The 17,092-nt window shown below is 37.0% G+C and overlaps 2 protein-coding genes across 2 annotated transcripts; both read right to left on the reverse strand.

Moving 5' to 3' along the window:
• Positions 1-4,471: 4,471 nt before the first annotated feature.
• Positions 4,472-15,047, reverse strand: LOC112008367 (receptor-like protein kinase FERONIA). The gene is made up of 7 exons (XM_065767139.1): positions 14,757-15,047; positions 14,554-14,711; positions 5,974-7,729; positions 5,681-5,891; positions 5,252-5,489; positions 5,010-5,160; positions 4,472-4,894 (listed from the first exon to the last, which is right to left on the reverse strand). Exons 1-7 carry the CDS (start codon positions 15,045-15,047, stop codon positions 4,586-4,588), a joined length of 3,114 nt encoding a protein of 1,037 aa, XP_065623211.1. The 3' UTR covers positions 4,472-4,585.
• A 204-nt stretch (positions 15,048-15,251) lies between these two features.
• LOC111995068 (uncharacterized) lies at positions 15,252-16,669 on the reverse strand. Its single transcript, XM_024026958.1, has 2 exons — positions 15,457-16,669; positions 15,252-15,367 (listed from the first exon to the last, which is right to left on the reverse strand). Exons 1-2 carry the CDS (start codon positions 16,667-16,669, stop codon positions 15,252-15,254), a joined length of 1,329 nt encoding a protein of 442 aa, XP_023882726.1.
• Positions 16,670-17,092: the final 423 nt, after the last annotated feature.

Here is a 17,092-nt window from a genome sequence, read left to right on the forward strand (position 1 = left end):
TCTGGAATTGAGGACTGAGCAGCTTTGTCAAGCGCCATGTCCTTGTCCACCTCTTCCAAATCTAAGGTCTCCAGGTCCACTCCGAAGGGATGCTTGACAAGGTACCTCCTTAGAAGCTCAAAACCCTTGAAGTACCAGCTGAATAGGATTGTGTTATGCTCATCGCTCTACTAGAAAGCCTCAACAGCCTTAGTAGCAATAGTTTTAAGCTTCTCCTTGGCACCCAGAAGTTGTTCGTCCTTCTCCAGGGTCAACTGACGCTCGACTCTAAGGTCGTCATTCAAGGTCTTGACTTTTTCCTTTAAGGTGATGGCCTCGTCCATAGAGTCAATAAGATTCTTCTTCAGCGTAGAATTCTCCACCTCCAAAGCCTCCATTCTAGATGTTAGAGATGCCACCTTGGCCTCTTGAGTGAGGTACTCAGAAGTAATATGAAGACTTTCCACCAACACCTGAAAAGAAATTCAAAGCCGTCAGTGCAATGAGAAAGAAAAAGAGACTAAAAGTTGCACAAAATTTTACCTGAACAAGCTTGTGGACGTGGCGAGACGCAACCTCGTTAAAGGGCATACCGGAGAAGACCTTCAAATCCTCAGCAGTCACGACCCCATGAGCATTGTCCACCGCCAATCTCTCATCGTCCCAGATGGTAAACGAGGGAGAATCAACCTTCTCCTTCTCTTTGTCAGATAAACGCGGCCTTTTAGAGCCGGGAGTAGGGATCTCTTCAACCGAGGTGGCAGGAGAGGCCATTCTCATCGTCTCAGTACCAAAAACAACGGGAGTGATGGAAGCAGTTGGAGTGACGGAGGGACCCTTCCCTGTGTCACGCACTTCCTTCTTCCCGATGCTGGACAACAGCTCGTCCTTCTTTAATCTCATCTTCGCATACATATCCTTGTTGAACTTGGTCGTCATTTCTACAAAGGGGAAAACACTTGTTTAACAAAAAACACAATCCTAGTATATACAAGAGAACCAATACTAATGAACCTAACACTTACTCTTTTTTCCCTCAATATCAATGTTGCGCAGGACAAAGGCAGAAGGCTCTGGACCAAGACAATAGAAAGAAAGAGTCCTTGGGTCCACCAAATCGTCCTAGTCCTCAATTGTCTTCGCGTATGCAATTGCCTTCTCCACCCGCTCTTTATACCTACTCTTAAGCTTGGGTCATCTCTTAACTACACAAAACAAAGAACAAAGGAGTTAGTGACTAAAAAAGTAAACGCAACAAAACTTAAACGCCGAGAGAAAATAATGACACACCTAAGGTCGAGGTTCCCCACCGACGAAGCAACCTCAGGGGATCACCCCAAACCTCGCCAGAAGGAGTCTCAAAGTTGTCCCCGGACATGAAGAAAAACCTGGACTTCCAATATCTGAAAGACGAAGGTAGACCCTTGACGATCCTGGTCCTTCTCTCCTAGGGCACCAACTCATAGTACCTATACTCCTTAGACTTTTTCAAACGGTATAAGTAGACGAGCTTGTCTACCTTAAACATGTCTCCATCCATAGCGGCCAGCCATATCCCCATACAGCTGACCACTATCCTCCATGAGTTGGGCATGAGTTGCCTAGGAGCAATACCAAAACGGTCTAACAACTTTGTGAGGAATGGATGGACAGGAAACCTCAACCCACAGACGAAGGAAGACTCGTAAAAGCACACCTCCCTACGGAAGAAGTGACAGGTCCGATCCTCCTCACTAGGCAGACGAACCCTAACTCGCTCCGGGAATTGGAACCTATCCTTAAACCTACCTAGTGTATCAACATCCAACCCACCCACCTCCTCGAGGGCGTAAAAAGCCCTAACCTCTCGAGGGGTAAAGACGGCTGTATCTTCCTCCACTAGGTCACCACTAGACAATAACCCAGTCTCGAGTTCACTGGACCTAACCTCATACATTATTTCTCGTTCTCTCACCAAATTCTCGAACCAATCAATTGACTGACGAAGCAAAGGCAACAAATCGGCCAATGCAACACTCAAACTATTACCCTCAAAATTGAAATTCTCAAGGTGTGGGAAAACCCCTAAAGACCCCCCCCTAAATGCGCGAAAAGAAAAGAAATTGAGGGGAAAGCTATCCTAACCTCAGAACCACTAACCATGGAAAAACTAGAAAACAAAGAAAGAAAAGGTAAATCCTAAAAACCCCGAAACCCAAAAGAAAACACAAAAGAAAAGGGAAAGAAAATCAAAAATCCACCACAGTGTATGTCTATGCCGAAAAGAGAAAAGAAAAAGGAAGTAAGAAGAGAAACATACCTCAAAAGGAAAAAGTAGAAAGCTCTGCCACGCACCAGTTCAAAGAAGAATCACAGAGAGAAATCGGAGAAGAAAACACTTAGAGCAGTGAATGGTAGTTCGAAAAGGTGAAAGGGAAAAATGAGGAGAGGAGAAGTTTAAAAACCAAGGCTCAAAAAACTGAAATTCAGCGGGAAACCCAAGGCCCATACAATTGGAGCATTAACTCCACTAGTCAGAACGTGCCACGTGGCCATGTTGCGTATGGCGCAGCCACTATGCATTTAATACAGAGTGAAACCCCAAGCGTCATAGACAGCTCATAAAAACCTTTCATCTTCCATGGTCGTCCTGGCACGTCATGACAACCACAGAACCTGGGGGGCAGCTGATGGGACTGATGAGATAGACTTCCCGAGACAGATCCTTTAAGACCGACGAAGTTACCTTAACAGACGAAACAACTAAGCATCCCCGGCAATATAACCACACCACTGACGAAGGCAAAGAAGCCATTCAATGAAGTCAATAAATGATTCGGGCGGTTACAAGGCCAATTGTGCAGACCGTTAGAGGCCCATTAAGGACCATATTACTGGAGATAAGACGTTACCCAAAGGAGCATTAAAACCACCATAATAGCCACAATGGCTAGGGGCTACAGGAATGTATATATAGCACTCCAAGCACCAACATAAGGTACATAGACACACTTAGAAATACTTCTTGTTCCATTACATTACATTATTCTTTTCTAAAGAGTTTCCTTATACTAACTTTAGCATCGGAGACGTTGTGGCAGGCACCACACCAGTGACCATTCTAAGGGAGCTACTATACCACTTCTATAATCACAGATACGAGGGCTTGGCTCCATCTGGACGCACTTATTTCGACTGACGAGTTTGCACTTCATCAAAAAGTATTGTAGATAAATGTAAAAGTTAGTTAAAATAATACAGTGAGACCTATGAATAGTGCCAAAAGTATAGTGAATCTCATAAATAGTAGCAAAAATAAGATGAATAGTGAAATAATTTATAATTTTCATCTGTATCCAAACAAAGACTAATTAAGGTTGAATGAATTATTTTTCTTGAGTTTTGACCTTCCCATTGTGATATGACCCAAAAAAAAAAAAAAGGGAAAGACTCCTTGGCCTTCTACACACTTCTCCCCTCTTCCAAACACAAAAAACACATCAAAGTTTCTTGATTCTTCTTTCTTTACCAAAAATATAAGGTATTGTTCTTATACCCAATTTTCTTCTCCTTGGTTCTACATCTTGGATTTGGGGTTTTGGGGTGTGGGTGTAACTTTCTAGCTACCATCCACACCCCTAACCTTCTAAATCTTTTTCTAGCATTTATCTTGCTATTTTTGGTTGAATAACATGATTTATTGTTTTTTTTAGCATGTTGCTTGCTCTATTTGTGTTTCTAGGCTAAATCTCCTTGATTTTTGTGCTTTTTGTCATGTTTCATGCTTAGATCTACATTCTTATATGCTCATATGTTTAGATCTACATGCTTTATACCTTATGCCATGTTTTCCTATGCTTTGTGCCCCTTTTTTCTCTATGTTGATGTTAGGGTTACATGCTCACATGTTTGATATCATGTCTATGGTTATGCCTTGCTTGGGTCTATGCGTCTATGTGTTTATTTCCATGCTATATGGTTAGATCCTTGTCTTCACATGCTTATATGCTTGGATTCATGTTCTTCCATGTTTATGTGCTAAGTTCCTACATGTTTACATGCATGTTTCTATGCCTATATGTCTAGATCTATGTTTTCACATGCCTATGTGCTTGGATCTATGTTCTCTACATGCTTTATGCTATCTTCCATATGCTTGTGCGCTCCATGCCATGTTTGTGTGCCTAGACCTAGGCTATGATTGTCATGCCATGTGCTATTGTAGCCCTTTTGTCGCTTTGTCTTTCTTTCTTGTGTTTTGGCCTAATGGTTAGGACCCGATGTAGACCCTATGGTTTTTGTCATCGTCCATACACCAAGGCCCAAATAAAAGGGTTTGGATCATTCCTATTTGCATGTCTATGCTTGCTAGTTGTGAGCCAAGTTGCGAGATGCTCAGTCTTCACAGTTCTTCACCAATTTCACACACTGAACCCATTACATTGAATCCCACAAAAATATAGGGAAATGATTGAAGAATTACAATCAAATTTGACACGAAATTAATGCCAATAAACGTAATTGAAAATCACAACTTTACAAATACAAACAAAAGTTTAAGATTCTTTAAAAAGTGTTCAAAATGAATAAATAACTACAACATGATTATGTGAATAATACATGCTAGCTATCGACCTTGAACCATTGTAACAGTAATATTGTTAACAGAGCATTTTGTTTGGAAGCATTTAGAGGGATCTGTATCTAATGCAATCAACTTTTCGGTGAATGCTGGTTTCGTTGGAGGAGGTAGATTACCAATCTCACTTTTAAGCATGGAAATTAGAACAGATACAGTTGGTCTATCTTGAGCAAATTCTTGCACACACAACAACCCAACTTGTATGCATCTCAAAATCTCTATTTCAAAGCAGGGCTCATATATCATTGGGTTTATTAATGCAATAGCGTTGTCTGCATTCCACAATTTCCATGCCTGAAAAAGTGAAAACATGACTGAAATTATCACCACCAATACCAAAAATTATTAAAGAATAAAAAGCAATGGACATTTAAAAAAAAAAAAACAATGAGGCAGTAAAATGACTTACAAGTCCTAAAAGGCTTTGGGACTGCTCATCATTATAAAAGCTAGTGTTTTTTCTTCCATTAACTATCTCTAGTAACAACACTCCAAAACTGAAGACATCCGATTTCTCTGAAAATCGACCTTCCATTGCATATTCAGGAGACATATAGCCACTAAATTTTAACAAAAAATACATCCAAAACTTGTTATCAACAATATTAGTATCAGTGTCTAATTGAAATGGTCAAATCAAAAGTTACTTACTAAGTTCCAACGACCCTATTAGTATTGGCCTGGTCTTCATTACTCCCAAAAATCCTGGCCATACCAAAATCTGATATTTTTGGATTTAGCTCTTTATCCAACAAGATGTTACTTGTCTTTAGATCTCTATGAATAATCCGTAATCTAGAATCCCTATGAAGGTAGAGTAGACCTCGGCCAATTCCTTCAATAATGTTAAAGCGTTTTTTCCAATCTAGTAGTCTTTCTTTGTGTGGATCTAATGAATTTAAACAAAAGAAAAAACAGAGAAAGAAAGTACTGATTATATCTACAAGGTGAATGAACATGAACTTTGCAAAATTTCTTTTGGTGGAGGTCATCAGAAAACTATTTCAAGTGAAGTATGTCCACAAAATTAAAAGAAGTAAAATATTTTTGTAATAAAAAATGGTATCAAAATTAACTAACCAAACAGAAAGGCATCAAGGCTTTTGTTTGGCATGTATTCATATAACAACATCCTTTCTTCTCCTTCAACACAGCAGCCAAGGAGCCTAACAAGATTCCGATGTTGGAGTTTAGAAATTATTACCACCTCATTCATAAATTCTTTTAACCCTTGGGCAGAGGTTCTGGAAAGTCTTTTCACTGCAATTTCTTGTCCATCTGATAGTTTTCCCTACAAAAAAAAAAAAAAACCCAAATCATTAACTATATATTCATAGTATTTGAAAATAAAACTTTAGAAGAGCAACCAGTACCTTGTATACGGGACCAAATCCACCTTGACCAAGCTTGTTAGATAGATGGAAGTCGTTTGTTGCGCTCACCAGCATCTCAAAATTGAATAGTGGGAGCTCCTGGACTTGGTTCAGGTTGTCACTAGGAAAAGGTTTATGTGATTCCTCATTTCCTATTAATCTCCTTGCTCTCCTTGAGAACTCTCTTTTGCAGGGATCTGGCCTAGACCACCACCACCGCTTTGCTAGCGGATGGTAAGAACCATAGTGCTTGGTCTTCTTCAGTTTACAGAGAACCATGCAACAAACTAGAGTGAGCACGACTAATAAGCCCAAAACACTTCCAATGGCAATGAATATTGTTGTCTTCTTTGACTTGGACTCGTTGGCTGCCCCAGCAAGTTGTTGTTGATCAAGCAATGGAGCTGCAATATTGGCTCCGGCAAGATTGTTGTCTGAGTCACTCAATTTGAATACTTCCACGCCGTTTAAAATGGCATCGATCAATTGAGCATCTAATCTAGGGTGTAGATCAATGGAAAGCAGACGTGTGTCATTACCCTTGTTTTTTATCATCACCACGTAGTCCTTGTAGTAAGGCGTATCGTTGTCGTGAGTCCACAATAGTACATCTGCTTTTTCTTCAGCCAGCTGATAGTCTATATAGATACAGAATTCCCTTCTCCCACTGGCATGTATCTCAGACTCTATTTCACAGAAATGGAGCCTCACCAGAAAATTGAATCCTGTATCAACAGGTAAGCGCCATGTCAAATTAGATTTCCTGGTCTTGTTACTGTCTGGGCCCATTGATATTGCAGACTGATAGACAGCATCAGGTGCAGTGTAATTTGGTATTTTTGTGTATTTTGGCTTCAAAGATGGATCGTGAGGCCCAAAGCGTCCAGACAACAAATAATCTCTATCCTCTGACCATTTTCTGAACATGCCTGTGTCTTCCTGTGCTTGTATCGCGCCTCCACCTACGTTTAATCGATAAACCATTTCGAGAGCCCTGCTGTAGTCTATGTAGATCGAATAAGTTTGGCCGACAACTGGGACGAATGGCTTGTAGTACAGGTCCGTAGGCATGGAGACTATCTCAATTCCATTGATGAAAGCATGGTAATTCATAGAAGTACTTGTAAAAGGGATGAAGGTTAAGTTCAATTTTTGATTCTCATCAACACTGATGCAGAACTCTTTATAAATATCCTTTCGGTCCAATGAATCAGTATAAATGGAAGCACTGAAGTTTCTAAGTAAGGTGAACGAACCTGCTTTGACAGTGAAGGTCCAATGAATCAGTATAAATGGAAGCACTGAAGTTTCTAAGTAAGGTGAACGAACCTGCTTTGACAGTGAAAAAGTCCTTAGAACTTTCAAAACCTGAGTAAACATCGGAGTAGAAGTACAACCGGACGAATTTCGGGCCAGGAGTGACCGGAAACACGTATGTGAATTGCCAATAAGATAAACGGCAGTCATGTAGGGGACAATCCTGACGGAGACTTGGCTTTGGGCAACAGAGGTATTAGATTTGTAATTAGGCTCTTCTGTGGGAGCGAACTTGGAACCTTTGTCTCCGATCCAGTAACGATCATCATCCCCCTTCAAGCTGCCAGCGGAGCCACAGTTAACGACAATATTTTCAACAGGATTGTAAAGAGGTGTAGAAGTAGCAATTGTTAAATAAGAAAGAAGGAAGAATAAGCAGCAGAGGTATAAGATAGGTGTGAGCATAGGGTGGCTCTTCATGAGTGCAAGAGGTAATTGACTGTAACAAAGTAATTTAAGAAAAATTATTGAACTAGAGCAACAACTTGTGGGAGTGAGTGAAGAAGACTGCCAAGTTGCTTTATGTTTGTGATGAGAATATCAATACATCTTAATAAAACAACAATACATGTCCTTGCTCGGTTCTAAGTGGGGGACCCATGCTTGCTTTGGACTCGGTCAAATTCTAGAGAGACTTTCTACTTCTTCAAGGTGTTTCTGCGAAATGTCCAAACTCTAGCCGCCTCTAAACTTGGATAAATATTTGCAGAAAGAATATATATATATATATATATGTTTCATTAAACTGATTATTAATAATATTTACAGTTTTCAAAATATATAGAATCAAGCAGAGTGAGGTTAATTAAAGTTGAATGAATTATTTTCTTGAGCTTTCACCTTCCCATTGTGATATTGAATGAATCTGAACTTGATAGGGATGCAGTGTAAACCTTTTATAGTTTACACTTTCCAATACTACCATGTCGTCAAATTTTTACAAAATTTTACAAAGTAATGAATAGAGTCTAGCACGCCAAATTCTTTCTCAATATCTCTATGTTTCAGAAAATCAACTCCGATCAAATTCAAACATAAATACTACTGCCTCCAACCACGCAAAGACGCCAACGGAGATGATGCCACAGCAGCCTTCACGTGGTGGTTATGACCATCAAACTCACCCCTTCTGTTAATAATAAGTGGTATCAAAACCCCTATTTTTCAAACAAATCAAACCGTCAAGCCTCCAACCAGCCATAAACGTGACCTAGGAAGATGGGAATCTGGAAAATACTTGGGTGCTGCCGTTTGTGTTGTGGTCACTACCCGCAAACCCATCGATATAATTTCAAGCACCCACTTTGCCAATGATTCAATAAAGCATGTAATTTCAAATTCAATGATTCAAGGAAGCATGTATTATTTATAAAGGTTTAATTTTTTTTTTCCTTACTTAAATAAGTAATGACTCTATTATGAACCCATGATTTAAGGGGAAATGTGTTTTCAAGTGGGCTTTCCATTTTAAGGGACACGGTCACAAACTTACCCATTCACGTGGGTTTGGCTTGATTAGAACCAATTGGCAGGCCAAGATCACGATCTCTCATAGTATTGAGTCCCACATTAACTAGGTCTAACTAGGCTATGTAAATGATTACGAAGACTTGATTGTCACGTGACGAATTGTTTTGGAATATAGCACAAGTGTGGCAAACACTTTCCTCATGTCATGAAATATTAATGATAAAACCCCTCTCATAATCCATTTCTTCCAAATCCTTATTTATAGGAGCCAATTTTCAACTTTCATAGAATTTGGCTTCCCCTCAAAAGAATGAGATTTCTATAAAGCCCTTTAGTAACAAAATAGGTCAAGTTATCAAACACTCACTTAAAAAACCATTAAACATATAACCATATTAATTTTAAACTTATTTATAAACAAATAAATCTTAACCATATTTATAATCATTCCAATATCTACAATTATTTATTCAAAAGTTATTTCGACTCCACCTATCCTAATGTTTACTATGTTATATGAAAAGGTTAATAAGTGAGATAATACCAATATTTTACATAATAACCCTAAACACAATTATAGACGTATAAATCTTAGATATATTTATCTAAAAAATTGAACATATGTATAAACATAACAATGAAAATTATTTTGGGTCAAGTTGAACAAACAAATTCTAGATTTGAAATAGAGCTCTGCACCCACCCCCCCCCCCCCCCCGGCCCTTCTTTCAATTACTACCTAAAACAAAACTCTAAACAAATATGTAACAATAATAAGTGAAAAAATTGAAACAAAATCTCTAAAAAAATCATTAAACTTATTCTCCGAAATCAACATCAATTATAATGATGTCAAATCTACTCGTGGACTAAAAATCATTAAACTAATCTAAATGTGTTTTCCCTACCACCCAAGCCATACTTGGCTAAACAACACTAAAAAATAGTTCGATAATTATAAATTTGATGCTAAAATGTAGAAGACTAGGAATGATTGAATGAGTTTTTTAATAATACTAAAAAATATTTAATATGTTTGTAAAAAATGTATAGTTACGTAAATTAGAAACAAAACACTATAGAAAAGTCCTAAAAAACCTAATGTTGAATACATAAATTACAATGGAAACTTTTGAACCTATTCAAAATAAAAATGAGTTATAACCCTCAATTCGGAAGAAACAAAACCTCTTAAATTCCTCTACTTTCCTAAAAAGTCAGGGCTAAACATAATTTAAATAAGTAATTGAGTTGTAACGTTTATGGACTAAACTAACTAAATGACGACAACAGATTAAAAATACCTTTACTTATTCTTGCAAGATAGGCCATAAATCAAACACTTGCTTAAAAAAACCATTAGACATATAACCATGTTAATCATAAACATACTTAGAAACAAATAAATCATAACTGTATTTATTAAACATATAAGCAACAATAATTATTTAATTCAAATGTTTCTTCAACTTAACTGATTCTAATAATCATCTAATGTTTACTTCGTTATATGAAAAGGTTCATTGGTTAGATAATATCAATATCAACTTAATATTATACACACACACACACACACAAAATAACTCATTTAGAAAAAAAAAAAAAATATATATATATATATATATATAAAATAAATTATATCTTAAATGAGAAAATGTTTTTAAAACGCTCATCTTGAAACCTTTCATTCAGAAATCAGTTAATACGGATTGTTTCAAGTTCTTTGAGAATCCCTTGTCATACCTCCAAACCTTTATTTATTTATTTTTTTGATTGATGGAGTATAAAGTGAAACACAAACAACTTATTCATAAGATTTTTATTATTTAACTCAAAACTTGTAACATATAACTAACAACAGCAACATACATTATTATTGGGCTGAGCTACGCTTTGAAATAATGTGTCTGATGTAGTTATTCAAGTGTGTTGAACATCACCTCAAAACTTTAAATTTCTTATTTGTTCCCAAAGTTGCACTAATTATCTGCAAACTAATTACAACAACCTTGCCATCCCCTTTAAACATTTGTATATGACATCTAAGCTAAGGCATATCATGTGTTACACAATTCATAGTATGTAATGAAAGATGAAAAAACGAATTTTCAATTTGAAATAAAAATATATTTTCCCCTTTCAATGACTATCTAGATCAAAATTCTAAACATATATATATATATATATACACTATACTATACTATACGAGAACAAAATTTTAAACAACTTTTATTTTAACCCTCTAATAAAACCATAAATTTATAGTTCGAGATCAATGTCTATAATAATGATGCCAAAATTGTAGTGCTAAACATAATTCTAGCAAATAATTGAGTTACAATTTCACTGAAGGATTAAAGAGGATCATAGAGTTGAATTTTGGGGTCATTTATTTATTTAGTTTTATCGTCTCTGTGTCTAAAGTTGTTGTTAAGATAACTGATATGGATTTTTTAGTGCTGAAGGGATGGTCACAAAGACAATCGAATTTCAACAGAACATGTAAATCTTCAACTTAATCGTTGATCCACTTCCTCCAACTTAGAATTTCACTATTAGTATGAGCATGACCCACATGATAGAGGCCCCCGATACAGTTGTTCTAAATGATAATTTTGTTGTTAATGATTTTATCAGTAAAATATATGAAAACACTCCAAAACATCGTCAAAATTGTTTGGAATCTTTGACTTCAACAAGTGGAAAAGTAATGACACAAGTTAGAGGTAGATGCTTGGAAAGAAAATCTCCCAATCCCATCCATAATATTACCCCACTTTAATGGGAAATTATTTTGAACCCATCCTCATCTCTTTTTCATTTTTAAGCTCTGAAAGCCACTCCTGCCAAGTGAGGACAATGACCATTCATAAAAACAATAATCAGTAATCACATAAATATTGTATGCATAAGAATGGGTCACGGGATGACTCATTAAAGGCTAGTCTAGCCTTTGGTGGCCAAAGAAAAGAGCAGCTATGATGAAAACAATTTTCTTGGTGTTATTTGAGTGAAAAGATCTATGCATATAGAATGCAATGGACGGGAAAAAAAAATTGCAATAATTTTACAATATTCACAAATTAACATGCCACATAATTTAAATTAGAAATTATTGTAACTTTTTGTTATATCTATTATATTACTCATATCGAAGTGAGAATCAACAACAAAAACAAACATTTCAGAAGATGAATACCATAAGAAAATATGCAATAAAAGTTGAGGATTAAGCGTGCATTTAGGATCAATTTATTTTTTCAAAATATCTAGTTATGATAATTTTTTTAATGGAAGATATAGCCTTAGGCTACAACAAAGTTTGTAACTAAATTTTGTTTCAGTTTATTTAGCTTTTTGCTATTTTGTTTACTGAATGTGTGCCAAAGTATGTTTGTATTTTGAAAAAGGTTATAAAAAGTGAAGAAAAATTAATTTTTTAATGGAAGTTATAGCCTTAAAATACAACCAAGTTTGTAGCTAATTATGTTCCAGTTTATTTAGCTTTTTGCTATTTTGTTTACTAAATGTGTGCCAAAGTATGTTTGTATTTTGAAAAAAAAAGTTATAAAAAGTGAAGAAAAAGTGAGTTTTAAAAATTTGTACATTTTTTTTTTTTATAGAGTTTCAACCTATGACGTCTGGTTCTTATGAATCTGCTCTTTATCATCAGACCAAGACATTAATCGGTTTTAGTGTAGGTGGGGATTGATCCCCATATCTCTTATTAAACTATTAGAGACTTTACCAATTGATCAAATAGGAACCCACTAAATATTTGTACATAAAATCTAAAAACTAGCTGAAAAACTGGACCAAAACAGGCAATAAATGTATAATTAAACCTAAATTTTATTCTGATTCATCATTTTTAAACGTAATGTAAAGAGTTCTACTATTATAAGAAAAAATCTCACATTATGTTTTCAACAAATTGAGATGTTAATTTATCGTATGTTAAAATATAATAAAATTATACCCCAAACTCACAACAGTTCAAAATAAGATTATTGTAAAGATATTGTGAGATTTTGTTGTGTTCATGAAATATCTCTAATAAAAAAAAACAAAAAAAAAAAAAACACTAGCTATTTATTTATTATATTATTGATTTGACATTAATCACGTTTAATGATATTTTGATTTAGGCTCTGATCATTTCATATTTAACAATCTCCATACTCTTTCACATTTGTATTCATGATGGGTGATGTTTATTATCCACACCCTAATATACTCAAGTTTACACACACTTATAAAATGCACAAAAATTGTAACTCACGATTTAAATGGATATTAGAGGCATGTATAATCATGTGTGTGACAAAATGTGTGTAATAGTATTTATACTACTTGATATACAAGTGTCATGTGAAACATTTCACATCAAGAAATGGGAAGGCCAGGGCTATTTAAGCTAACTGGTAAACCAACCAAATCGACCCGCCATAGCCCAATTCGACGCCTTTAGCGGTCAGTGCCAGTCTCAACCTTCTAAAACCGATTCAGGGAGTGGCAGTTTCCTCTTCTAATACCAAAGCCCACTCGACCCGACAAAGAAACCAATCAAACTAAGGTTGAATCCACCCAAATCCGGAAAAGATGAGGCCTCCTCCACTTAGATCCAGCCACATTTGACCCTCTTCCACTAAGATCCGACCAAATTTGGCATAGATCCGCTAAGATCCAGCCATGTCTAGTATAAATCCACAAAGATTCAGCCACGTTTGGCACAAATTTCACAGATTCAACCACATCAATCTCTTCTCAGCTCAAATCTGATGATATTATGCTCTTCTCTGCTCAATTCAGACAAAGTCTTGCTTTCCTCTGCTCAGATTGCCATTACCACCACTTCTTAATTGGTTTTGCCCGAATCAATCAATCGTCTGTCTAAGCCCAATCCAACTTGACCCATGTTAATTGGTAGTCAGTTGCAAATCCTGTCATCTTCCACTTGACTTGAGCTCGTCAGTTTCGGGTTGAGTTCAAAACTAACCCGAATCGACTTATATACAGCCCTACGAGAAACAAATAGTTGATACTTAATAGAGAGATGATACCTCATGTGTATAGGGCATATACTATTTTTCCCTTAATAGATCTATGAATCTGTGACCGCACACCATATGTCAAGATGGATACAAAAAGGCTACGGCCCATTGGAAAAGTATTGAGAGCTTCTTCTTAGAACTAGTAGAAAGTACAAGTTATTATGTGTAGTCCATGACTGTGGATGTGGTCCAGGTTCTTGTCTCCTACAAAAGTCTCCAAGATTGTGGGTCTAGGTTCTTTGTCCCATTGAAAGTCTTTTTCTTTTTTTTTTTATTAGTCCCATTGAAAAGTCTTGGCTTTTGCCACTCATATGTTTCTCATCTTTTCATTTTGTCTCATGATCGTCTTGACGCATTCAAATGTCTCATCTATGGTCACGGTTTGGCTTTTCCTTGCAGAAAAGTCTCTGAATATAGAAAAGTAATTGAGAGATATCAATTTTCCCAAGGTATGTGGTCCGAGGAGCCAGGCATGACCAAGGTTTTGTTTGATACTTTAGATAAATGTCATAATGTGTTAATTTTTCCAAAGCAGATGGTCCAAGGAACCAGGCATATCTAAGGTTCTGTTTAACACTTAGAAAAGTAATTGAGATATATCAACTTTCCGAAGGTATGTGGTCTGAGAAGACAGGCATGACCAATGTTCTGTTTGATACTTTAGATAAATGTCATAATGTCTAACACATAATATAACAAACCCAAATTGAGTGAAGGAAGCTTTTATTAATAATAATACCTCTTAAGGTTATTTACATTCCAGGGACGTGGTACAACCTTTTCCTCTAAATCTTCAAGATGATATGCACCTATTCCAGCCATCGATGTGATACGATACGGCCCTTCCCAGTTGGGTCCCAATTTTCCCCATGTTGGGTTCTTGGCTGTTTCTAAAACCTTTGTTAAGACCAAGTCTCAAACTGTCAGTGGTCTTAATTTTACGTTGGCATCGTATTCCTGCTTGAGCTTGTGTTGATAATAGGCTAATTGGACTATGGCACTTTCCCTTCGCTCTTCAACTAAGTCTAAGCTCCTCTCCAATAGTTCATTGTTACTGCTCGGAGTGAAGGAACTTGTTCTCAGTGTAGGGAATCTGGTCTCTAGAGGAATAACAGCTTCGACCCCATAAATCATGGAAAATGGCGTTTCTCTTGTGGACCTACGAGGTGTAGTCTGGTAAGTCCATAGGACGTGTGACAACCCTTCTACCCATTTTCCCTTTATATCATCCATTCTCTTTTTAAGCCCACTCACTATGACCTTATTAACGGCTTCAGCCTGTCCATTTTCCTATGGATATGCCGGGGTGGAATATCTATTTGTTATGCCCAGGTTGCTGCAATACTTCCAAAAGGCTTTGCTATCAAATTGCAAGCCATTGTCCGAGATGAGGGTACGAGGGACTCCAAACCTAGTGGCAATATTCTTCCAAATAAATCATTTGGCATCCACGTCCCTGATGTTTGCTAGTGGTTCAGCTTCAACCCACTTGGTGAAGTAGTCTGTGCCGACCAACAAGTACTTCTTATTCCCCGTCACTTTAGGAAAATGGCCTACAATATCCAAGCCCTATTGAGCGAAAGGCTAAGGACTAGACAAAGGGTTAAGAACTCCCCCAGGTTGGTGAATGTTTGGGGCAAACCTTTGGCACTGGTCACACTTCTTTGCATAGTCTTGCGCTTCTTTTTGCATCTTCGGCCACCAGTAGCCTTGTGTAAGGGCCCTGTGTGATAAAGATCTTCCCCCAGTGTGACTTCCACAAATTCCATCATACAATTCTTCCAGGATAGCTTGACCGCTTCAAGGTGTACACACAGCCAATACGGGCCAGAAAAGGATCTTTTATATAACTTTTGGTCCTCCGACAGCCAAAATCGAGGAGCCTTTCTCCGTACTTTGTCAGCCTCGGACTTATCCTTAGGCAAAACATCTTCCTTAAGGAACAATACTATAGCGTCCATCCAACTAGGACCCACCCTTGCTTGATGAACATGAACCACAGTTCGTCCTACCTTGACAGGCTTACACAAATCCCCTACAAGGATTACCCGAGGTAAATTTTGTGCTGAGGAGGTTGCCAATGTGGCAAGAGAGTCTGCATGTGTATTTTTATTTCTAGGGACTTGTGATAAATTAAAATACTCGAACCTAGACTGTAAATGTCTAACCTGGTTTAAGTATTCTTGCATTCTAGGATCTCTAGCTTCTAACTCTCCTTGGACTTGGCCAACAACCAACCTTGAATCAGAGAACAACTCCACTGCCTTTCCACCCATTTTTTGCACCATGATCATCCCTTCCAGCAGGGCTTCATATTCAACTTCGTTGTTTGTGGCTGAGAAGCCCAACCTTAAGGATTTTTCAATCATGATCCTCTCTGGAGATATCAGGACTAGTCCCACACTAGATCCCTTGTGATTTGCTGCACCATCAACGTAGACCTTCCAGGCCAATGGTTCTTGTACGGAGATTACCCTAACTGATTTTCCATCCATGTTCTTCTCCTCTACCCTCTCCTCTACCGAGGTTTCAACAAACTTAGCTACTAAGTCGGCAAGGACCTGACCCTTTACAAAAGTGCAGGGCATGTACTTGATATCAAAAGCCCCTAGAATCATGCTCCACTTTGCAATTCTCCTTCTGTAATCAACACTCCAAATTAAAGATCTGAGTGGGAGTTGGGTTAAGATAATAACTGTATGTGATTGAAAATAGTGGGGAAGCTTATGCATAGTATGTACCACAGCCTTGACAGCCCTCTCTAATGGTAAGTAATGAATCTCGGCTTCATGTAGGGATTTGCTTACATAATAAACCGGCCTTTGTATGCCACTATTATCCCGTATTAGCACCATGTTGTGAAATTTTAAAGTACTTGCAATTGTACGAACCGTACCGAAGTATAGTTTGACAAGAACGAGGTCGAACCCACAGGGACTTAAATGAACGTAGGAAAATTAAATCAAATCTTAACCAAATTAATCCTTATCTAGTTTAATAAAAATTGGTTGTTTTGAAATTAAATAAACTAAGCAAATAATAAAATTAAGCAAATAGTTAAACTAAGCAAAAGATATAAAGCAATGAAAAGATGTAAACAATCAAGGGAAATGAATTAAGGTTTTGGAATCCACCTTGTAAGTCATACCAGCATATATTTATGATCATTAATTTTTCTCAACTCATTACATGATAATCTAGAAAACAATCTTGCTATCATGGAAAATATCCTCATTAAAATCCTTATTTTAAAAATCAAAAGCATGTTCTTCTTCGCT

The sequence above is a fragment of the Quercus suber genome, unplaced genomic scaffold, assembly GCF_002906115.3.
Source record: "Quercus suber isolate HL8 unplaced genomic scaffold, Cork oak 2.0 scaffold_777, whole genome shotgun sequence".
In the NCBI taxonomy this organism is placed as follows: domain Eukaryota; kingdom Viridiplantae; phylum Streptophyta; class Magnoliopsida; order Fagales; family Fagaceae; genus Quercus; species Quercus suber.